We start from the raw sequence: 24,939 nt of genomic DNA, 5'->3' as shown, positions 1-24,939 counted from the left end.
GACCTCTGTCTCCCAAGGGCCTGGTAATCGGGCAGATCCAGGGGTGGGCCTGCAGGTGGCTTATAAATGAGTGCAGACTGTGGTTTCCACCTAAATATAAAAAGGCCCTATCTCTTACCCTCACCCACACACCTCCTGCTTCCACTTACAGGTATCCATGATGAAAATAGAGGGTGTGTAGTTAAGTAGTTAATGTTTAGTTAAGTAGTTAACGTTAAGGATAAATGGGTAGACATTAGTAAACTTTCATATGGGTAAAATTTAGTTAACTGTCATATATACAAAGGTTAGCCAGAAGAGATCTCCCATGGTTTGTGCTTAATTTACAGCAGAAGATTTCTTTAGGTGGGCAGTTTAATAGATATTATAAAAATCTTGGTCTGAATGATCTAGTTAGACCCATCCAAGAATGGGTTAAGAAGAAAGGCTATTAGATTGTATTCCAGAAAAAGATATGCTGTTTCAATACAGATGGCCAAAACAAAGGGAGTAATGTTTGAAGTTATTTTGGCCACCCCAAGGCCACACAGATAGTCAGTCCTAGGGGAGGGCAGGCTGTCTCAGGCCTAGGAAACTCTCAAGGAGAACATGCCTAAAATGATAATAATGACTGGAGTTATTTTTGATGTTAATAAAAGTCATCTTGCATGATGTCAACTGTATCCAGGTGAAAAGTGTTTAAAAAATAAGGCTCTGCAGAGGGATGACAGAGGTGCCTCTCTCCTGCATTTGAAACAGCTGATGTGTCTCTCACTTTATTTCTTTGCCAACTCCCCTTTCCTTCACGAAGTACCCCAGTTAACCTGCTGAGGCTGGCCCCTGGCAATGATGGTTATACAGAGAGACTGATGTACCCAGCAGTGTGCACACAGTTACAAGTGCAAGGACCTGAATTCAAACCCTGGTTCTCCCTGAAAGGGGAGGTTGCTTCATGAGTGTCAGGAAATTGTGAGGATGTGGTTGAGCTTGGCAGGGCTTGACCTGAGGAGTGCGTCTATCCTGCCAGTCTCTCTCTCTACCGAGAGGTTGAGCAAGAAGGGACAGGAGTAACCCCAAAGGTTTTCCCTGTCTTATTAGATTCCCTGCCTCACAAAGTGCCCTGCATTCCTGATACTATGCACATTATATAAAAAAGAAAGGGGGAGATGTTGGGAAATTGTGAGGAGTCTCACAAAGCACACTGCATTTTTCTGCCTCCAGGAGCCTGGCATTCCTTAAAACATTAAACCAGCTCCCCCTGCTCTACCCTGCTTTCCTGATACTATGGCCTATCTACATAATCACTGTTTTGCCTAAAAGATCCCCACCCATTCCATTCCATTCCTTTGATCTATCTTCTTTCTACCCTTAAGACCTTCCCTGCCTCCAGGGTATTATTAATCCTACCAGTTAAAACCCTTGCAAAAGTTGTTAAGGAAGTTCCTACCTTCCCAGCCCTTTTGCCTTTCTCTGCCCCTTTCCTAGCCATTTTTGTTTCTGACTTTCCACTTCCAGATCTGCCCTTTATAAGCTCTGGCTCTCTGATCAGTAAAGATATTGCATTGCCTCCCTGCCATGAGCTTGGTTCATGAGTCATCTCCCTCGTGTCACTGAGTGAGTAGCAGCCCAGGCTGGCTCCCATCTCGTTCTCTCCAACCCAGAGAGTACACACCCAGGAAGAGGCACCCCCACGCTAGTCTGGCACATGAGAAGTGAATCAGGTCTGTAAACCATTATCTCTTCAATAAAGACAAAAAAGCAAAAAAAACCTTGCAAACACTAAATAAATATTAAATGTCCCTCACCCCTCCAAAAATAGAATTAAAAATGTATTTGTTTATTTGTCGGATGCACACAGAGATAAATTGAGAGGAGAAGTGGAGATAGAGGAGAGAGACAGAGAGACACCTACATAATTGTTTCATTGCTTAGGAGGCTTTTTCCTCTGCAGATGAGGATCTGGGGTTTGAACCCAGGTCCTTTCACACTGTAACATGTGCATGCAACTGGGCATGCTACCACCCGACCTCCATAGCAGCTAATAGATAGTTTGTACCTGGAAGATGTTCTTCTTCAGTCCTTTAACTCTGATGTGATAACATAGTCATTCAAATACATTGAATCTGAGTTTCTTCAATATGAGTGTATTTGCATATATATTCAAGTCATGGTTCAGTTACGTTAACAAAAAACATCTGGTTCAATTTAATCTACTTTGCTATTTGCTAGTTCTTTATGTATCTTTTTAGTACTTAGTAAAATGCAAATAGTGCATATATTAAAATAACTTTAATACAACATAAATTCTAGTTTCTATTTACAGCTGTGAACTTCTCTTCCCATGATTAAAAAGGTAAAGTTTATTAGGAGCTAGAATTTCTTTTTTTTTATTATTTGACTGGGGAGGGGAGGCTTAAAAGTTTGCAGCACAGGGGGGTTGGGTGGTGCTGTAGTGGGTTAAGTGCACGTGGTGCAAAGTGCAAGGACCCGCAAAAGGATCCCGGTTCAAGCCCCTGGCTCCCCACCTGAAGGGGAGTCGCTTCACAGGCGGTGAAGCAGGTCTGCAGGTGTCTGTCTATCTCTCCCCCTCTCTGTCTTCACCTCCTTTCTCCATTTCTCTCTGTCCTATCCAACAATGAACAACATCAACAATGGTAATAATAATAAGCACAATGAGGCTACAACAACAAGGGCAACCAAAGGGGGGAAAATGGCCTCCAGGAGCGGTGGATTCATGGTGCAGGCACCGAGCCCAGCAATAAACTCTGGAGGAAAAAAAAATGTTTGCAGAACAGTGGTTGACACATGGGTATAATTTCTCATCTCTTTGACAGAGAGAAGGGTATAATTTCTCATCTCTCCTGCAAAACATTCTCACCACCCAATCTAGGTCTTTTACCACCATCATGAACCAGGACCTCAAGGCTCTCTCCACTCCCACACCCCCCCAGAATCTTTTGCTTTGTTGCAATACACCGCATCCTGTTCAAGTTTCACTTTGTGTTTTTCTGTTCTATTCTTGTTTCTTTTTTCTGTTTAATTTAATTGGGGGAGGATTAATGGTTTATAGTAAATACAGTTGTTGGTACATGTGTAAACTTGGCTGTTTTAAGTTCCACCTATAAGTAAGTTGATCTGTTATTTGACGTAGCTAGAAATTTTAAAGCTAGTTTAAATTATCATAGTGCTGTTGAGGGACAGGAAGTAAGTAGCTGGAGGAAGGAAACTGCTTGCCCAGGAACTGAAGAGTGCTGACAGGTGTGTCTTGGAAAGGTGGAGGCGGGGCTTGGGTGCTAAAAGCAGGACCTGTGAGTGGGCTCACTCTCTGACTTCCTGGTTGGCCATGTGAGTAAGCTGCTTTCCACGCTTTTGTTCTCTCTTTCTCTCTCTCTCTTAGGTGAGTGCCCTGTTAACATGTATGTAAGAGAGCACTGAGGGGCCTTTCTCTTTCTTTCTTTCTTTCTTTCTTTCTTTCTTTCTTTCTTTCTTTCTTTCTGTCTTTCTTTCTTCCTTTCTTTACTCCTTTCTTTTCTTTCTTCCTTCCTTCCTTCCTTCCTTCCTTCCTTCCTTCCTTCCTTTCTTTTTCTTGCTTTCTTGCCTAGGGGGGCCTCCAACAAGATGTGAGTAAAGGGGTTCCTTTCTCTCTCTCTCACTCTCTCTCTCCCCCTTGGCCTAACATGTAAATGATTTCAATTTTCCTGAATGAAGTTTAAAGCAATCAGGGGAGGGGATAGGATACAGAGTTCTGGTGGTGGGAATTGTGTGGAGTTGTACCCCTCTTATCCCATGGTTTTTGCCAGTGTTTCCTTTTTACAAATAAAAATAAATAAATAAATAAATAAGTAAAATCCCTGAAAATCATGCTCTCTCCTCAGTTCTTTGTTGAGATTATGCGTGACAAACTTTTAAATGTTGGGAAACAAACAATCAGTCAGTTCCCCCCCCCCCCATACAGTGCCACTATTTGAATTTGATGTTGTTTGAGACTTTTTTTTTACTTACAGTGATGACAATTCAGAATCACTATTATGACTGCAAGATTTTAATATAAATTGAATTCATACTTAGATTTGCAGAGCAGTCCAAACACCAAAGTTTTCTACAATGGGCTAATAATCTAATTTGACTTAGATTCCGTAGCCCCCATGTCCACTTGGTCGATTCCAAATTATATTCCTCCATGAGGATAATTTCTGGAACCATCCGTTCCACCCCGGTTCCATGGCTGCCAGTTCTTAGCAACATCGCCCCGCCAGATAGTCATCAGGATGTGGCATTATCTAAGTTCATTTCCCACATCTACGCTCGACTGGACCTGCCAATATATGCGGATATCTTGGCCCACCCTGTCCAACGCTTGACGTCTCGTCACCCAATCTGGTCTCCTACGCCTACACTGAACTTCTCTGTTCCAGACTCTTGGAAACAGAATTGGCAGTCAGCTGAGGTAAAGAACAAACACCTCATCACAGACCCCTGCAAGCGTCAACCCGGCTTTGACCTAGCACATTATGACTAGGCCCTCCTCAATCGCTATCGAACAGGCCATGCCCGGTGCGCCGCTATGTTCCATCGCTGGGGAGCCAGAGACGACTCGAACTGCCCCTGCGGCTACAGACAGACTATGACCCACATAGTCAATGACTGCCACCTCTCCAGATTCAAAGGAGGTCTCGAAACTTTACATCAGGCTCAACCTGACACTGTTAACTGGCTACGGAAGAAGGGCAAATGCTAGCAGAAGAAGAAGTGGAAAAAAGCTCCAGATTTGTATTAACAAAATATCACTACACGTAATTGAGGAAAATGCCCTAAATGACACACCAAGGAGCCAACAGGGAAGCTAAGTGGAATCTGAAGTCTCTCGTGTCTATGTAAGTGAAGCTTTTTTAATACAAAAAGTTGATCCACTTCTGAAATCATGGCAGATAAGTTGCCATTAGCTCCTTTCTTCTGATTCATCAGTTTCTCTGGATTGCAAACTACTTCCTTCTGTGACTTTCCTTGAGCATGAGTATTGCAGATGACTGCAGCTTGGAGAATGGAAAGTTTCCCCTTAATAACCTTTACTGAGATCAGACTGCTGCCTCCACAGTGTATATATATTTTAAATTTATTTTCCCTTTTGTTGCCCTTGTTTTTCATTGTTGTTGTAGTTATTATCATTGTTGTTATGAATGTTGTCATTGATGGATAGGACAGAGAGAACAGAGAGAGGAGGGGAAGACAGAGAGGGGGAGAGAATGATAGACTCCTGCAGACCAGCTTCACTGCTTGTGAAGCAACTTCCCTGCAGGTGGGGAGCTGGGGCTTGAATCGGGATCTTTACACTGGTCCTTGCTTTGCACCACGTGCACTTAACCCACTGCACTAACACCCCTTTTATTTTTTTTGTAGAGGTTCTTCAGTTAAATGCAAATGCTTCCTGTGCTTCATCCTGACATCCAAAAATAACAAACTTGCTCAACAGGGAAGTTTAGGTTAGCTTATTATTACAGTAGTCTCTGGTAGCCTTTTCTCAGTTTTCTATAAAACCACTCTCACTCCCAGCCCTAGGTCTTCCTCCACCATCTGGCACCAGGACCTTGTGGGCTTGTTTGTTTTCCATTTGGAAGTCTGTTAATGACCCAGATCTGGTTGGAAAAGTCTAGTGCAGTCCTTATGGTCTTGGACTCAGTATTGTTCCAGGTCTTATGGCCCAATTCTGGTTGAAGATGTCTGGTGTAGTTGGGGGGTAAATTCCTGTGTGGGTGAGGGGAGTATTTTTTCTGTTTCAGCAAGATGAGCTCTTCCTGTGAGATTAGGAGCTCAGGTCTCTGCATAGTTTCTTCAATATCCTCTCCCCAATTTTGGACGGGTCATGTCCTGCTCTGTCCTCTGAAATAGCTCTTTTCTTGGTAAACTGTTGGGCCTTAAGCCAGCCCCTGCCCCCGCTCTACTCCATTCTCCATTGCTGATACTATGGTCTATTTACATAATCATTGTTTTGCCTGAAAGATTCCCCACCTTTGATCTATCTTCTTTCTACCTTGAGACCTGCCCTGCCTGCAGGGTATTAATTAATCCCACCAGTTAAAACCTTCACAACAGTTGCTAAGGGAGTTTCTACCTTAGCTGCTCTTCCCTTTTCTCCACCCCCTTTCCTAGCCATTTCCTTTCCTGACTTGCCACTTCCGGTTCTAATAGATAAAAGCGTTGTCTCTGATCAATAAAGACACAATGTGTTCCTGCTCCATCAGGAGTTCCTGGTCTCTCTCCCGCATCACTGAGTAAGCAGCAGCCCAGGTTGGCTCCAGTCGAGTTCTCTCCAACCCAGAGAGCATGTGCCCAGGAAGAAACACCCTCACACTAGCCTGGCAGTAAACAAAAGCCTCGGTGATCACTGTGTATCACAAAACACTTCCTTATTCTAGGTCTACCTCGTAGCATTTGGCACTTATGACCCTGTCCTCCATGACTCCCAGCCGGGCACTAGGAGAGAAGATTGGGAAACCTCTCACTTTCCAGAGCTGCTTTTCTCTGCACTACTGTTGAGGCAAAAGGTACTGCCCAGAAAACAGGAATGGTTACAGGTGTGGCTTGGAAAGGTGGGTGGTGGGGCTTGAGTTTTAAAACTGAGAGTTGGAGAGAGCTCCGGTTCTTGGCTTAGACCCACCACCATGTAAGTGTTTTTCTGTATCTCTCTCTCTTTCAAATTTTTTATTATCTTTATTTATTTATTGGATAGAGACAGTCAGAAATCAAGACGGAAGGGGGTTATAGAGAGTGAGAGAGACACCTGCAGCCCTGCTTCACCACTCGCAAAGCTTTCCCACTGCAGGGGATGACTGGGGGCTTGAACCAGGATCCTTGCTCATTGTAACATGTGTGTTCAACCAGGTGTATCACCATCTGGTAGCTCCCCCCCTTCTCTCTCTCACACACACACACATTCTACTCTAATAAAACTCAAATAAAAGTTTAAGATACCTGGAAACAATGTTTTCTCCTCAATTCTTTGTTGAGATAATGCATGACAAACTTTTAGAATAGGAGGAAGCAAGTGTTGGCTTTCCCTTCCCCTTTCCCCCAAAACACTACCAGAACTTACATGAGCAATGACATGTCCTATAATGACCCGCTCCTCTTTGTTTCTCCCTCCCTCCCTTCCTTCTTTCCTTCCTGCTTCCTTTCCTTCCTTCCTTCCTTCCTTCCTTCCTTCCTTCCTCCCTTCCTTCCTTCCTTCCTTCCATCAATCCCTCCTTCCTCTCTTCCTTTCTCTCTTCCTTCCTTCCTTCCTCCTTTCCTTCCATCCATCCTTCCTTCCGTCCGGTCCATCCTTCCTACTTCCCTTCCTTCCTCCCTCTCTTCCTTCTTTTTTCCTTTCTTTCTTGCTCTCTCCTTTATAATACAGTACACATATTTGTCAAGGTCTACATATGTAACATTTATTTAAAAATGATCACAGAAAAACACAAGTGAAAAGTGATTGCTTAAGGTCACTATGTTGTAAAAATCATTAGGAAATGGGCAGTAGAGTCGTAACAATGTAAGCAATCACTTATTTGATTTTTATTGCCTTTTATATTAAAACTCATCACTTTATCACAATGCACATGAAAACTTCATGTAAAACACATGAAAACTTCAGTATAAAATTAGCCTTATGTAACTTAATAATGGTACATGGTAAGATTAAGAAGGCAAAGGAGAACATCAAATTTATCTAGAAACTATTTTGGGGGCTGGGTGGGGGTACACCTGGTTGAGTGCCCATGTTACAATGTGCAAAGACCCAGGTTCTAGCCTCTGGTCTCCTCCTTCAGGGGGAAAGCTTTGTGAATGGTGGAGCAGTGTCCCAGGTGTCTCTGTCTCTCTCCCTCTCATCATCTCCTTTCCTCTCAATTTCTGGTGGTCTCTACCAAATAAATATAATACAAAGTAAATTATTTTCGGGAGTCATTTTCTATGATTAGGTAAAGTAAAGCAATATCATTGACTCAGTCATTCTCTTTTATTGGATTCTTAATGGGTTTTCTGTGTCTTTTAAACTTGCAATGATCTGAAACTGTAGTTTACCCTGAAGAAAAAGGCCAAGCAGGAATGGGTGGAGGATGTAACTTTTGCTTGAGGCCCTTGGTAGCAAATGCAGGATTAACATAGTAACTGTTCTTATCCAAATAATTTTGATAAACACACATTTTTGTACACATTTAACATAATTGCATCACTTCTAATTTTCTTTGCACTTGGATGTAGTATTATTTGTTTACTCTTGTCTTTGTTTTGCTTATTAAAATTTTTTGATTATTAAAATTTATTAAAAAATTAAAATTAAAAGATTATTAAAATATTTGAGAATTAAAACTTTTTTGCATTATATTTATTTATTTATTGGATAGAAACAACCAGAAATTGAGAGGCAAGGGGAGCGAGAGGGAGAGAGACAGAGAGACATCTGCAGCACTACTCTACCACTCGCAAAGCTTTCCCCCTGCAGGTGGGGAGTGGGGGCTTGAACCTGGGTCCTTGAATACTGTAACATGTGCGCTCAGCCATGTGCGCCACCACCCAGCCCCCAAAATCCTTGAGATTGCATATCACATTGTTGAGAGAGAAGGTACCACTCAGAAAATAGGATTACAGGTGTGGCTCAGAAAGCTGCAGGCAGGGCTTGGGTTTTAACAAGCTGGACCTCTGGAGCCCAGATCACCATGTGATCACCATGTAAGTGCTGGTTTCTTTCTCTCTCTCTTGTTCTAACATGTGATCGTTCTCAATTTTGCAAATAAAATTTAAAGTACCTGAATAATCATGCTCTCTCCTCAAATCTTTGCTGAGAAAATACACAACAAACTTTCTAACATTGAGGAGCAAACGCCTCCCCCATTTTTTCCCTTACTCAACGTGACAGAAGTCCGATGAAAAAATGCACACGCTATATAATTTTACTCTTTTGTGGAAGATGGGTGGGGGAGGGGAGGGAGAAAGTCATTAAACAAACAATTGAACAGAAACCTTAAGAGTATCAGGACATGGGACTTGCCACAGAAACACAAAGCAAACTGAGACCCCAGGGGATGAGGTCACCTCACACATCCGCTTAGATAATGTACAACTCAGACATTGGGGTAAGAGAAAGAAAACACTCTCAGCACTGGGCAGGAATTATTTTCACAAGAACAGTTAAATCCTGCACTTGCCAGGAAGGGCCTCAAGCAGAAGTTACATTCTCCACCCATTCCTGCTTGACCTTTGTCTTCAGGGTAAAAAACAGTTTCAGATCATTTGCAAGTTTAAGAGACACAGAAAACCCATTGCCTGTAGGTCAAAGGACCTGATGACCTTTTTTTTTTTTTTTCAAGAAATAGACCCGATAGGAGTTTCTGGGGTTTCTCTTCTATTTGCATAATTGTTCCCTGAAATAAAAATACAGAAGCTATCTACCTGGGTCTTTGTAATGTTTTGCAATGTTTCATACCAATGTTAGTTCAATTAAACTAAAATACACTGTAAGCAAAAATTAAGTAGAATTTAAGTTACTGAAAATTCAATTTGGGTTCAATGCCAGACTCATCAGATCCAGTTAACTACACCTTAATTTTTAAAACTTCAAAAAATATTTTATATCTTCTTATTATTGTTTAATTTTTTTATTACTGGATAGAGAGAAATTGAGAGTGGAGGGAGGAGTAGAGTAGGAAAGAGACAGACACCTGCAGCCCTGCTTCACCATTCCTGTGAAGCTTTCCCCTTGCAGGTGGGGACCAGGGGCTTGAACCTGGGTCCTTGCACACTGTAATGTGAGCACTTAACCAGAAATTTCTTTACTTTGGCGGGACAGGGGGAAGGAGAAACACAGAGAGCAGAGAGAGGGAGCCTGAGTGTTAGCACACATGGTTAAGTACATATGTTACCATATACAAGGACCCAGGTTCAAGCCCCCCCCCACCCCCATCCCCATCCCCACCTGCAAGGAGGAAGCTTCACAAGTGGTGAAGCAGTTCTGCAGGTGTCTCTCTGTCTCTCTCTTCCTCTCCATCCCACTTCCCTCTCAATTTCTCTCTGTTCTATCAAATTAAAGTTAAAAAAAATCTTAAAAAAAAAGAGGTGTGACATCACAGCAGTGACGCATTAATTAAGAAACTACCCCCCCCCCCAGTACCACCTACAGTTTATAGTAAAGGTAGTGCTGGGGCTTGTACCCAGGGTCTCACGCAGGCTAAGGCATGTGCTCTACCAGGTGAACTCTCTCTTGTTCCCTCATTCTACTTCATCAATTCCCATAGACCGTTATTTATTCTTTTTTTTTTGGGGGGGGGCACTGGGGCCTCATTCTCTCCTGATTTCCCCAGTCTAGGCTGAGAGAGGGTTGGGGACACATAGCAAGCAACAGTCGTTAAGCTCAGGCCTGCGTGTGTAACTATGCAAGTAGCCTGCGAGCTCAACTCTCTTGCTGGCCCCCCGGGGGCTCCTTATCTTTATTATTCTAATTTTACTTTGTGGTTTTTTTTTTCAATTTTTTTTTAAAAAAAAACTCTTTATTAGCTAGAGAGAGGCAGAAATCAAGAGGTCACGGGGGAGATAGAGAGGTAGAAAGAAAAAACATCTGCAGACCTGTTTCACCACTTGCAAAGTTTTCCTCCTGCAAGTGGGGACCAAGGGCTTGAACCCAGGTCCTTGAGCGCGTAACATGTGCACTCAACCAGGTGCGCCATCACCCAGCCCCTGCTTTGTGTTTATTTTCACTCACCCTCCAGCCCATTGCTATTTTGCAGATCACTACTCAAAATTCTGTCTACATTTAGCCCTGTCTACTGGGACTTCACACACACACACACACACACACACACACACACACACACACACACACACACTCACACACACACTCACACACACTCTCACACACACTCACACACACACACTCACACACACACTCACACACACACACTCACACACACACACTCACATACACACACACTCACACACACACACACACACACACACACTCACACACACACACTCACATACACACACACTCACATACACACTCACACACACTCACACACACACACTCACACACACTCACACACACACTCACACACACACACACACACACTCACACACACACACACTCACACACACTCACACACACACACACTCACACACACACTCACACACACATACACACACACACACACTCACACACACACACTCACACACACTCACACACACTCACACACACATACACACACACACACACACACACACCCCTCCCTTTAAATAGACATTCTTCTCTCATGTATTGAGACCATTTCCTCTCTTTCACTGTCCTGGGATTTCAGAGTCTCCTTCTTTGTAAGTGAAGCCCAGCGAGGTTCTGCTCTCTGGAGCCATAGAAAGTCAGCCTCTGTCACCTCAGCTTTTGCAGAAATGGAAGTTTGCTTTATTGTCCCCCTCTCCCCTAAATACCAGGCTTATCACTGGGGTTCCATGTCTATACCATTCTACCATTCTGTTTTCTTTCTTTTTGACAGGGGATAAGGGCGGGGGTAAGGGGATAAGGGGAAGCTTATGAGGCTTCTCCCTGATGGTGGGGACCAGGGGCTCAAACCCGGGTCCTTGTACATGGTAATAATAACATGTATGCTTTGCCAGGTAGGTGAGCTACTACCTGCCCCCTCCTTTTTTTTTTTTTTTTTTTTTTTTTTTTTTTTTTTTTACTGCTGTTCACACCTGCAATCAGAGGCTGGAGTATACTTTTAATTCAAGTCAGTCTCTATCCTCTCAACAAAAACAGATGAACTTTCTGGACAGGTGGAAGGGTGGGGCAGGGAAGCCCAGAGAAGGATTTAGGGATGATTTGAAGACTCCTGATCTTCCTGTCTCTAGGACCCTGAGTCCTCAAACCTTCTCCCCGGATAAACCTCACAACAGGTCCTATTATTTTTAGGAAGCAATGCTGGCAGACTGGAGTCCTGAAGGCTATTCTTCTCACCCCAGATTGGAGTCGAATTCAAACCCATTCATCCATCTCCTCCCCCCCGGGGGCCAACCCACACCTCCAAGTCCTTTTACAGAAGGGATTCTTTCTTAAGTTTATGCTCATACCTTCTAGAATAAAAATTAGCCAGGGACACGTGAATGAGTGAAATCACACCACCTGCACTGGCTTGAACGAACCAGGTCGGTTTACTCACATTTCAGCTCGAGTTTGATGAAGTCTGTGTTTCCCAGGTTCTCAAGGAACACTCCCCGGGGGATGAGGGTTTTGAAGTAGAAAGAAATGTCGGCACTGGTTTCCCCTTGGAAAGTTGAGAAATGCAGATAGGAAGATGGGTTTGGGAAGGAGGCAGCGTTCCAATAGTTTTCTGCAGGGAGAAAAGAGAAAGAGGAGGTGTTCACACTTGGATCCTGGGGCATTCACAGGTGATAACTGTTTCTTGGCTTTTAATAAACAAGTGAATAATAAAGCACATTTCTAGGAGAGTCATTGGTTTGTATTTATTTACAAATTCATTGTTTTGGATAGAGACAGAGAGAAATTGAGGGGGTTGGGGGAAGTAGAGAAGGAGTGAAAGACAGACACCTGTAGCATTGCCTCACCATTGCCCGAGGAAGCTTCCCTCCTGCAGGTGAGGACCTGGGGCTTGAATGAAGAGATTGCACATGGTGAGGAGTGCTCTTACAGCCTGTGTATACACCCAATCCCCAGACATTTCTTTATCTTTTCTCTCTCTCTCTCTATCTCTTTCTTTCTCTTAGTTTTTTTCTAATTTTTATTTATTTATTTACTTATTCCCTTTTGTTGCCCTTGTTGTTTTTATTGTTGTAGTTATTATTATTGTTGTTGTCATTGTTGGATAGGACAGAGAGAAATGGAGAGAGATGGGGGAAGACAGAGAGGAGGGGAGACAGATAGAAGACACCTGCAGACTTGCTTCACCGCTTGTGAAGAGACGCCCCTGCAGGTGAGGAGCCAGGGCTCGAACTGGGATCCTTACGTAGGTCCTTGTGCTTTGCACCACGTGTGCTTAACCCGCTGTGCTACCACCCGACTCCCTCTTTCTCTTTCTTTCTTTCTTTCTTTCTTTCTTTCTTTCTTTCTTTCTTTCTTTCTTTTCCTCCTTTCTTTCTTCCATTCTCTTTCTTTCTTTCTTTCTTTCTTTCTTTCTTTCTTTCTTTCTTTCTTTCTTCCTCCTCCTCCTTTCTTTCTTCCCTTCTCTTTCTTCCTTTCTTTCTTTCTTTCTTTCTTTCTTTCTTTCTTTCTTTCTTCCTCCTCCTCCTTTCTTTCTTTTTTACCAGAGCACTGCTCAGCTCTGGCTTATGGTGGTGCAAGGAATTGAACCTGGGACTTTGAAGCCTCAGGCATGAGTCTCTCTTTGCATAACCATTATGCTATCTACCCCACCCCTACCATTTCTTTTTAAAAGCACAGAAATTTTTTTAATTTCTGAGGATATTTTCCATCACAGCTAGGGACTGCCATATACAGACATGCTTTGGAATGTAATATATGCCAAGGTGGTGGCTCACTTGTGGGAATGCATAGGTTACTATGTGCAAAGACCCAAGTTCAAGGCCCCCCCCCCTCCCAGTCACCACCTGCAGGGAGAAATCTTCATGAGAAGAGAAACTGTGCTGCAGGTGTCTTTATCTCTTTCCCTCTCTGTCTTCACTTTCCTTCTTTTCCTGCTTTATATTCTAATGCCTTTTCAGCCCCCAAGTTGCAGGTGCTATCATGACGACAACCTGAATTCCCTGGGCAGACGACCTCACCAACGCACTCTGGGACCCCACCTCCCCAGAACCCTGCCCCACTAGGGAAAGACAGAGACAGGCTGGGGGTGTGCATCCATCTGTCAATGCCCATGTTCAACAGGTGCAGCAATGACAGAAGCCAGACCTTCCACCTTCTGCACTCCATACTGACCCTGGGTCCATACTCCCAGAGAGATAAAGAATAGGGAAGCTTCCAATGGAGGGGATGGGATACAGAGATCTGGTGGTGGGAATTATATGGAATTGTACCTCCTCTTATCCTATGGTCTTGTTAATCATTATTAAATCAATAAAAATAAACGTAAAAATAAAAGAAAGTATAACTAAAGATTTTTTAAAGATTATTTTATTATTGGCTAATGGTTTGCGATACAATTGTCAACACAATTTCTCATGTCCCTGTGGCAGGTGCCAGAATGACATTCTCACCCCCAATCTAGGTCATTGCTCTCCTTCCCCAGAGTCCTTTGCTTTGCTGCAGCGTGGTTACTAAGTCCTGTACCCACACCAAAAGCAGAACTAAAACTATCGCAAAGTCACCAGCTTGGGCTCAAGATAGACTCACTCATGGTGAGCCCCCATGTCAGCCCATGGAGGCTCAGTCCCCGCGCTGGGCTCTCCCAGCCAAGCAAGTCTTGGCTCAACTACATCTCTTGGTTGTTTCTGCTCAGCACTAGAAGATCAGTATTCCTGCTGCAACCAATCAGCACATGCTTGCGACTACTTCCTGGGTCCTGATACTTCTACTCAAAAATCTCCACCCTCCCCCCAAACCCTGTCTGTTGGATGCTGTCCCAATCACACATCTCTGAACCCAAACCTAGTAGGTCAATGACCCACCTGAGGAAAATTTACCCCGAATCTTTACATCTGTCTTTATACACATGTATTATTAATTTTTGTTCTGTTTTCCCTTAGAAAACACAGTGAGGGTGAAGGGGATTATTTCAGTGTTAGATCACAGGGTTTGTGTCGAGAAGACCCTGGCTTCAATTCCTGCATATGATAGACCTGACAGAATTCCGCTGTGTTCTGGTCTCTTTTACTCGTGGAAATAAATAAAAAACCATGAAAAACCATGAGGAATCATCGAAATGGACTCTCTTCATTTCTATAGGCTCTGCTTTTCTTTTTTCCTTTGGTGAGATTTACGTGCATATACAGTATTAAGTTCAACTACTATTCTCAAATAAAATTAAATGGTTGATTAAATAAGCTCTACCATTCATGGAGCTTCTCCTGGGCCTGGTGGGAACCATGGTCTTTTTTTAATAGCAGGATTCTTTTTTTCCCTTCAATACATTTATTTATTTTATTACTGAATATAGACAGAAAAATTGAGAGGGGTTGGGGAGACAGAGAGGGAGAGAGACAGAGAGATACCTGTAGCCTTGCTTCACTGCTCATGAAGCTTTCCCTCCCTGCAGGTGGGGACCAAGGGCTTGAACCCGGATCCTTGTGTGCTATATTCCATATGCTTAACCAGGTGTGCCAACACCTGGCCCCCTGGGTCTCTGTGCATGGTAACATGTGTACTCTACCGCATGTACTGTCACCTTGTTCTCAGAGATGTCTGTAACTGCGAATAGCAATATAGACTTAATTCATGAGCACGAAACACATTGACCTGAGCTTCATCACGGCAAATGATCGTGGAAGCAATGGGGTAAGGTGGGTCCCTACAGTATTAACACCGTTACTGTATTTATATATTATGAGATATAGAAATAAACCTAGAACCTCACACATGCCTCAGGCAACTGCTCAATGATAGAGGGAATGAGAGAAGTAAGAGAGAGACAGGAGAGAGGGAGATAGTAAGAAGAGAGAGGTAGAGACCACAGCATCCTTCCACCCTCCACAGAGTTCTCCCATGGGGTACTAGGTCTTCAACCAGGAACCCTGCACACGGTTAGCCACATGGTCTCCAAGGAGAGCTATCCCCTGGATCCTCATTTTAAGCTATTAAAAAACAAAATGCAGGGGTCGGGCGGCAGCGCAGCGGGTTAAGTGCAGGTGGCGCAAAGCGCAAGGACTGGCATAAAGATCTAGGTTCGAGCCCCCGACTCCCCACCTACAGGGGAGTCATTTCACAGGCGGTGAAACAGGTCTGCAGGTGTCTATCTTTCTCTCCCTCTCTCCATCTCCCCCTCCTCTCTCCATTTCTCTCTGTCCTATCCAGCAACGACGACATCAATAACAACAACAATCATAACTACAACAATAAAACAAGGGCAACAAAAAGGAAATAAATAAATATTTTTTAAAAAAGGAAATGCAATAGCTTAGCTTGCAGTAGGCAAAAAAAATAGACTTGGGACAAAGATGATCCTATATATTCCATCCTATATGGAATATATAGGATCCTATATGATTCCTATATATTCCAGGAAATATTACTCTGCCATCAAAAAGATGATATTTTGTCCTTTGGGAGAAACTGGATGGAACTGAAGGTGATGATGTTCAGCGACATCTCCCAGGAGGTTTCACTCCTATGTGGAGTCTAGAGGTGTGGCTCACATGAACTTGCAAAAACAAAACAAACAAGACAGAAGCAAGCAGACTGTTTCTAAGACGGGTGAGAATCATGCTGGTTCTCTCTGAGAGGTGGGAGGGAGAGGATCCAGAGCTTTGCTGGTGGGTGTATGTGGAAATAAACATTGTCACCTTACAATCTTGTAACATGTTATTAAGAACAAATAAAAAGATGCCGCCAATATGTCCTTCTGGAGGCCTCCTCCTCAGACCCCTGCCCCACTAGGGAAAGAGAGAGACAGGCTGGGAGTATGGATCCACCTGCCAAGGACCATGTTCAGTGGGGAAGCAATTACAGAAGCGAGACCTTCCACCTTCTGCATCCCACAATGACCCTGGGTCCATGATCTCAGAGGGATAAAGAATAGGAAAGCTATCAGGGGAGGGGATGGGATACAGAGTTCTGGTGGTGGGAATTGTGTGGAGTTGTACCCCTCTTATCCTATGGTCTTGTCAATATTTCCATTTTATAAATAAAAACTAATTTTAAAAAAGAACAAATCAAAATAGAAGTATTTTAAAAAGTATATTCTTTTTTAAAAATTTTTATTTATAAAAAGGAAACACTGACAAAAACCATAGGACAAAAGGGGTACAACACCACACAATTCCCACCACCAGATCTCTGTATCCCCTCCCCTCCCCTGATAGCTTTCCTATTCTTTATCCCTCTGGGAGTATGGACCCAGGGTCATTGTGGGATGCAGAAGGTGGAAGGTCTGGCTTCTGTAAGTGCTTCCCCGCTGAACATGGGCGTTGACAGGCTGATCCATATTCCCAGCCTGTCTCTCTCTTTCCCTAGTGGGGTAGGGCTCTGGGGAAGCAGGGCACATTGGTGAGGTTATCTGCCCAGGGAAGTCCGGTTGGCATTATGGTAGCATCTGGAACCTGGTGACTGAAAGAAGAATTAACATATAAAGCCAAACACGTTGTATTCTATGGTTTAGAATAATCCATGGAATCTTAACTATTATTGACTCTGTCACTATTTGATGGCGGAGTCCTCTTCTGGACTCAATATTTGACTTAACAGAGACAGGGCTTTGTCAACTGGCCTAAAACAAAGGACTCATGAGGTAAAACCTAGATCAAACTAGAAGTTACAACCCTCTCAGCAGTCAGACTTGAAGGGAATGCAGTCTGAAGCCCAGGGGCCAGGACCATTCAGCTCCACCTAATTGGGTAGGAGTCCAGTTTGCAGCCCAAGTGCCTCTCAAGATCAAAAGGTCTAGTCAAGCATCAGCCAGAAATAAAGTGATTTTGTCTCTCTGGGCTGTTTCCCCTGGATGAGAATGTAATTAACATTTTAAAGTTTCATTCCAATCCAGCTCATTCTTGTTGGTGGTTGAAAAGAAAAAAAAGCTAAAACGTAAAATATGCTATTGTCTATTGGAGGTTCAGACAGAAATACCCTCAGAGGGGAGCAGGACGATTCAATCAGTTATTCTAGTTTGATGAAATCTCCCTACAGACCCACCAACTGTGTTTGTTATCATTTTGTGCTCACTAAGCAACTGAGAAGTAATTTGGTCTCTTGAACGGACAGAGTCAGAGGGAAACTGGGTTTTGTACAAACAGTGCTGACCACCATTCTTCAGAGAGTGAGCCCATCATCACACCCTTTTTTCTTTTTTTTTTTTTTCGGAGCTGACACTGGTGACTGCCCCAGGTACCAACACTGCTGCACCAGACTGGTGCTCATGGGGTGCTGAACCTAAAATGTGGGTCCACCTCCCTGAGCTATGAAAAGCTAACTACTGTCACACCAACTTCAAGGTCTTGGCTATTGTGAAATGTGCTGCTATGAACACAGGTAGACACAGGTCTGCGGGAATCCCATCTAACTCAACAGGACAAACAGGGACTCAAAGTGAAAGGAGGGATGATAATCTAGGCTAAGGGATCACAAAAAAGGCGGGAACAGCTATTTTCTCTCTTTCTTTTACGTCTTTTCTTTGTTAACTTTAGAGATTTACTGAGTTTTTTTTTTTTTTTTTTACCACTTCTGTCACCAAAGGTCTGTGTCCCCATCCCCACTCCCAGAGATAAACACCTTAGTTCTCTCACAGAGTCCTTCGCTTTACAAAACCCCAAACTACTTTGTTCCTATTTCTCAACTTCTGTCTATGAGTGAGATCATCCCATCTTCATCCTTCTCCTTCTGGCTTATCTCACTTCACATGATTCCCTCAAGATCCACCCAACATGAGGTGAAGAAGGTGAACTCATCATTCTTCATAGTCGATTAGTATTCCTTTATATATATAGACCCCAGCTTCTCAGCCACTCATCTGTTGTTGGACATTTGGGTTGCTTCCAGGTTTTGGCTATTACAAATTGTACTGCTATGAACATAGGTGTACACAGATCTTTTTGGATGGGTGTGTTTGGTTCCTTAGGATCTATCTCCAGGAGAGGAACTGCAGGGTCATAGGGTAGGTCCACTTCTATCCTTCTGAGAGTTCCCCAGACTGTTCTCTACAGGGGGCTGGACCCATTGACATTCCCACCAGCAGTGAAGGAGAGGGTTCCTTTGCCCCCACAGCCTCTCCAAAATTTTGTTGTGACTGTCCTTTCTGATGTGTGACATTACCACAGGAGTGAAGTGAAGTCTCATTATTGTCTTTATTTGCATAAAATTTATAGTATCTTGAGTACAGGGAGATACAGATAGAATTTATAAGGTGTTTTGTGCATACAGACTTTGACGAACAAGGTAACACCCTGGAACTGGATAAACTCCTGAAAGGCCAGTTCAGATCTGGCCCTTTGCCCTGTGTCTGAGATTTTTTTTGTTGTAGTAAAACAACACAAGTGATTTCCACAGGCTCATTGCTCTTCGTGATGCAAAGGCTTTATGGCATTATTCATGTTTGTTTATATTGTTCCCAGTGTACCTTAAGTTCTTTGAAAGCTGGGAGAAAACAATTTCATCAGGGTAACTTTGGTCTCCTAACATAGTAAGTACTCATTAAGTAATTATTAAATCAACAGTTAAGAGTTAAGTGGGTAGATCTTTCCCTCCAGCTTGTGTCTAAATGTGAACTTCCCATTGGTCAAAATCTACATGTAATAGCAAATAGTGATCAGAAGTAATGATCTCTTAGCACACTTCCACTGGCAGACTCATTCACCCTTTCATTCCTTCTCTCTCTCTCTTTATTATTTTTTTGGTATTATATTTACTTATTTATTGTATAGAGATAGGCAGAAACCAAGAGGGAAGTGTGTGTGTGTGTGTGTGTGTGTGTGTGTGTGTGTGTGTGAAGGGTGCAGGCAGAGGTGTCTGGTTAAATGCTGACATTAAAGTGAGCAAGGACCTGGATTCAAGCCTCTGGTCTCCACCTGCAAGGGGAAAGCTTCACAAGTGGTGAATCAAGGCTGCATTGTTTCTTAGTATCTTTCCCTTGTTACCACCCCTGCCCCTCTCAATTTCTCTCTGCCTCTATCTAATAATCAATAAATAAACATGCTTTAAAAAAAATCAAGAGGGAAGTGGGTGACAGAGAGGGAGAAACAGAAAGATACCTGCAGCACCACTTCACTGCTCATGAAACTTTCCTCCCTGCAGGTGGGGACCAGGGATTTGAACCTGGGTCCTTGTGCATTATAACATGTACGCTCAACCAGCCGCACTACCATACCCCCCAGCCCCTCATTCCTTCTCCATGACTTCATTTCTACATTGAACAATGCCATGTATTTGCAAGTTTGATGATCTCATACAACTGCAGATCCTAGAAATAGCTGCAATGTCTACTTGCTCTCAAATGAAGGACAAAGTGGCCTTGGATGAGAAAAGTAAGATAAAAATGCAGCAAGGCCTTGTTGGCAGAGACAAAAAAAAAATGGCGGCCTCCAGGAACCAGTTTGAACAAGCTGGATGCAAGACGGCCTGCTACCTGACCTAGAAATCACCGGCATTAACATCATTCCCACCTACTCCATGACTGCTTATATCCTCTCTGGTGATGGTAAGAAATGATTGCACAGGAACAAGGTTGTCTTGTAGGAAAAGATAGCATTAGGGGTTCAAGAAGTCACTGCTCCGTGGCCAGATGGCGGTGCACTCGGCTAAGAGCTCACATAATACAGTGCGTAAGGACCTGGGTTCAAGCCCTTGGCCCCCACCTCTAGGGGGAAAACTTCATGAGTGGTGAATCAGAGCTACAGAGGCAGACATGCAAATTCTATGCTCTAAGCCCCCCGTGGGCCAGTCCAGAAACTTGCCCTCACTATCAAGCAGCAATGGTAGGGGCTGCCCCACGCTCGCAAGAGGGGCTGGGTCAGCCTGCCCTGCCACAGAAGGAAGACGGGTCCTGAAATGAGGGCAGCTGAGAATGTTCCCAGCCGTGACTATGAACTGTGAGCCCAGACTGACAGGGATGCAGAGGTCCCACAAGCTTCTGTGCTAAATATAAATCTACATGGGCCCTGGGTCAGATCGATGGAGGTAAAGTTAATTTTATTTACAAAATTTCTTCAAGTTTGGGAGCTAATCTTTGCCTTAATCCAACTTTCTAGCCCTTTTCTCAACTCTGACACCATCTTCCAAGACACTATTTTTGTCCAACTCCATGTTAGCTAGCAAACTCCAGCAAAAACTATGTAAGTCACAGGCCCCTGGGAACATACCTAAAAGAGATCTCACGTCTTTCCACCCTAAGATCCCTATTCTTATCTGCTCTACTCCTACTTTTTGGTTTCTGTTCATTGATCATTTTGTCCTGCTTTTTATCTTACTGCCTTTCAGCCACCAAGTTGCAGATGCTACCATGATTCCATCCTGACTTTCCTGGGCAGACGACCTCACCAATGTGTCCTGGAACTCTACCTCCCCAGAGCCCTGCCCCACTAGGGAAAGACAGGCTGAGGGTGTGGATCCACCTGCCAACATCCATGTCCAGCAGAGGAGAAGCAATTATAGAAGCCAGAGCTCCCACCTTCTAAACCCCAAAATGAGCTTTGGTTCATACTTCCAGTAGGAGAGAAGTGATAGGGTGTTGGGTTGTGTTGCAGGGGAGAGAGAAGAGACCTGAGCAAAGTGGGAACACAAATCTTTATTCACGTGGGCACCCCAGAAATGGGCGAGACCAGGGTGGTTTAGGCCACGTGGAGCTAGCAAAGTGGCTGCCTCCCACTATGCCTAGCAGCCCTTCTCTGGGTCGTGGAAGAGAGGAAATATTGAGAGAGAAAGGCAGAAGCAGGAGGGATTTTATGGGAGAAATTCTGGAAGTGGCAAGTCGGGACAGGATTGGCTAGAAAAGGGGGTAGACAGAACAAGGCACTCTGGGAAGGTAGAAAGCTTCCGTAGCAATTGTTGCTAGGGTTTCAGCTCTCGCGGGAATGGGCGATACCCTGAGGGACAATGTGGTGGTTATCTGTAAATAAAACTTGCATGGAAATAGAATGGTTTGTGGGCCTTGCTAATGTTCTACCACATCTGCATAATATCCCAACAATAGGGGAAGATATCAGAAAGCTCTGAACCCCAATTCCATCAGGATGTTGAGAGAAAAAAGAAAAAAAGGACAGTTGGAAGTAGTAATAGGTGTAGGTGTTACTTGGAAAAGAAGATGGAACCATGGGAAAAATGGCTATCTATCTATCTATCTATCTATCTATCTATCTATCTATCTATCTATTTATTAGTCAATTTGTATCTGTGATGTTGGAAGAACTTCTGTACCTTCCAATGGAGGGAATGGGGACACAGAACTCTGGTGGTGGGAAAGGTGTGTTATGTTATAATTTTGTATATATGTTATAACTTGTTATGTTATAATTTTGTAAATAAGTGTTAAGTTACTAATAAAGTTTTAAAACAACAACAACAACAACAAAAATCCTAGTCTCTACCAGCTAATATTCTTCTGGCCCCAGCACATAGAATATTGTTAGAGGCAGTAACTCTAGAATAGTTATAAGTATAGTTGCTTTTTGAGTTTGAGTTATAAGAATAGTTTAAATATAGTTGCTTTTTGCCCTCCTGCCCAGTGAGGTGGAAAATTCCTTGCCCTTTTCCCCTCAACAGAACCTAAACAGTGAAGGCCATCAATGATTTTTGAATGACCCTGCAGCGGACAGGCCTCCTCATGACCTCTGCATAGGAATACTGTTACCAGATAGTTAAAACAGATGGCCTGATAAAATTGCAAACAGATGGCCGGGTGGTCCCAACAGAGAAAAAAATGTGGTGACCCCCACTTTGGCCGGGGCCTATTGGTCTGGTGTGATGTTTAAAACTAGCCCATGCTTTGCTCTGAATAGATCAGGCTTTTGCTAAGTTTGAAATGATTGGATATAGGCTGATAAGGTGATGTGTTCCCCCTCCCTGAGTGTAGTCTGAATTCCTATAAATTGTATGGTTTGAGCTTTGTTCAGGGTCGAGCTTGGTAGACTAACACCAGTCACCATCTCGGCCCGGATTGCAATTCGTGAATAAACATCTTTTGCTTCCTTGCAGTGGATGGTGGTTTGATTTCGCTATTTAACAAATATCTGTGAAGATTCAAGAAATGGCAGATCCAGGGAAGGGCTTCTGAGCTTTGCTAGAATTAGGTCAACCCTCCACCCCTTGCCAGCAACCATATGCTTCCCCATCCACTGCTGGAAGGGCTTCCATGTGCAACCTCCCTGCATTAATGAGGTCTAACATGGGCATGCTGCCCTGTGCCATGGAACGCCAGACTTTATGCCACAGCTTTAGTGAAAAATGGAAAAAAAATGAAGCATTACTGCTATTCAAACTAGCAACTACAGGTCATAGTAATGCTACTTAACACAACCTCTCCCACTTCCAAAGTGTCAACTTTTTTTTTTTTTTTACTTTTTCTCACCAGGATTATTACTGGAGTTTAGTATCTACATTGACTCCACTGCTCTCAGTGGGTTTTTTTCCTCTCCTATAGAGGCTGAAAGACAGAGTGACAGATAGGGAGGGAAGGAGGAAGTAAAAGAGGGAGAAAGGGAGAAAGGGAGAGAGAGAGAGAGAGAGAAGAAATCCCTTAGTGCTGCTGGAAAAACTTGTCCCCTGCAGGTGCCCTCATATGGGGACAAGGGGGGCTCAAACTTGGGTCCTTGTGCACTCTACTGGGTATACCACCTACTAAGCCAATAGGTTAGGTTTTTATACAGGAAGTAGTGAAGGCATTGTGGACAGACAGGCTGGATTTGGGTCCAAGCAAAGAGAGGTCTAAGGCCCCCAAATCTTCCCACCTCCTGGGCCGTATATCTTTGAACTTCCTTCAAAAAAAAAAAAAGTCTTAACTATTCCTTACTATTTTGAAGAGACAAAATGAGCTGGAACTTGGTGGGGACATTCAAGTCCTCAAAGGCTTATTCTTTTCTTTTCTTTTTGTAAATATTATTGGATAGAGATAGAGAGACTGAGAGGGGGGAGGAGGAGACAGAGAGGGAAAGAGACTGAGAGACACCTGCAGCTCTGCTTCACCACTCGTGAAGCTTTCCCCATATAGGTGGGGACCAGGGGCTTGAACCTGGGTCCTTGTGCACTGTAATGTGCACCACCTGGTCCCTTATTCTTTTCTTTCTCAATTCCGTTCTAGGGGCTGGGTGGTGGAGCACCTAGTCCAGCACACACATTAGAGCATGCAAGAAGCATGGTTCAAGCCCCTGGTCCCCATCTGCAGGGGGCTGCTTCATGTGTGGTGAACATTGCTGCAGGTGTCTCTGTCTCTCCAGAGAGATTCCCTCTTAATTTATCTCTGTCTCTTTCCAAAGTAGATAAATAAATTTTTCGTAAGAAAATAAATTCAGTTTTAGCCTGTGAACTCTTCCTAGGCTGGGGGTGAGAATGTTCTTCAGAAAACTGAGAATTTTTAAATTTAATACATGTATTTTTCTTGTTGATTTACAAAATTACAAAATAACAGGGGTCCAATTCCACACTGTTCCCACCATCAGAGTTCTGTGTCCCCGTTCCCTCCAGTGGAAATTGCAATGATTCTTCCAAGGTCACAGATATGGTTTGACTATTATTTCTCTCTCTCTCTCTCTCTCTCTCTCTCTCTCTCCCTCATCACCATCATCTATCTATCTATTTATCATATATCTATCATCTTCTATCAATCTATCTATCATCTATTTCTATTTTTTCCATTTTTTCAACATTTCTGCCTTCTCTTCCACTTTAAGTCACAACTACACATATTATTACTTCTGAATGTCTGTCCTTTTTTTTCCTTCTTCTTCTCTCTCTGGGTCCTGATGGAATTGGGGTTCAGAGCCTTCTTGTCCTCTTCCTTTAACATGTCTATTCCTCTGGAAGTAAGGACCAAACTTTTTTTTTTTTTTATGTTCTCACTTTTATTTGGAATCTGTGGAAAGTCTAACAAGATCCTCTAAACTGAGAACAATTTGGTAGTTTGTGGGGACAGGTAAAATATTGGGTTGTTGGAAAAGTCATGGCATATTTTTGATTAACCAAACATTTTTATGGAGTGCAGAAGGTGGGAGTTCAGGCTTCTGCAATTGCTTCTCTGCTGGACAGGAATGTTGGCAGGTGGATCCACACCCCCAGCCTGTAAATGGAGAAATTTTACACATGTGCCAACAAATGTATTTACTGTAAGCCAGTAGTCCCCACAATTAAAAAATGTTATGGTCACCAAGACATTTGCCCATCCTCTTGGAGAGATG

General features: G+C 43.4%; 1 protein-coding gene across 1 annotated transcript in view; it reads right to left on the bottom strand.

Annotated features, from left to right (window-relative positions):
- Positions 1–24,939, bottom strand: part of CNTNAP2 (contactin associated protein 2) — a 2,382,269-nt gene that overhangs the window by 158,489 nt on the left and 2,198,841 nt on the right. The window contains exon 16 of the mRNA XM_060195676.1: positions 12,159–12,329. Within this exon, the coding sequence (XP_060051659.1) occupies positions 12,159–12,329 (171 nt within the window). The remainder of the gene's footprint in view (positions 1–12,158; positions 12,330–24,939) is intronic.

The sequence above is a fragment of the Erinaceus europaeus genome, chromosome 8 (genome assembly GCF_950295315.1).
Source record: "Erinaceus europaeus chromosome 8, mEriEur2.1, whole genome shotgun sequence".
In the NCBI taxonomy this organism is placed as follows: domain Eukaryota; kingdom Metazoa; phylum Chordata; class Mammalia; order Eulipotyphla; family Erinaceidae; genus Erinaceus; species Erinaceus europaeus.
The sequence above is the reverse complement of the archived record's forward strand: the minus strand, read 5'-3'. Positions and strand labels throughout refer to the sequence as shown.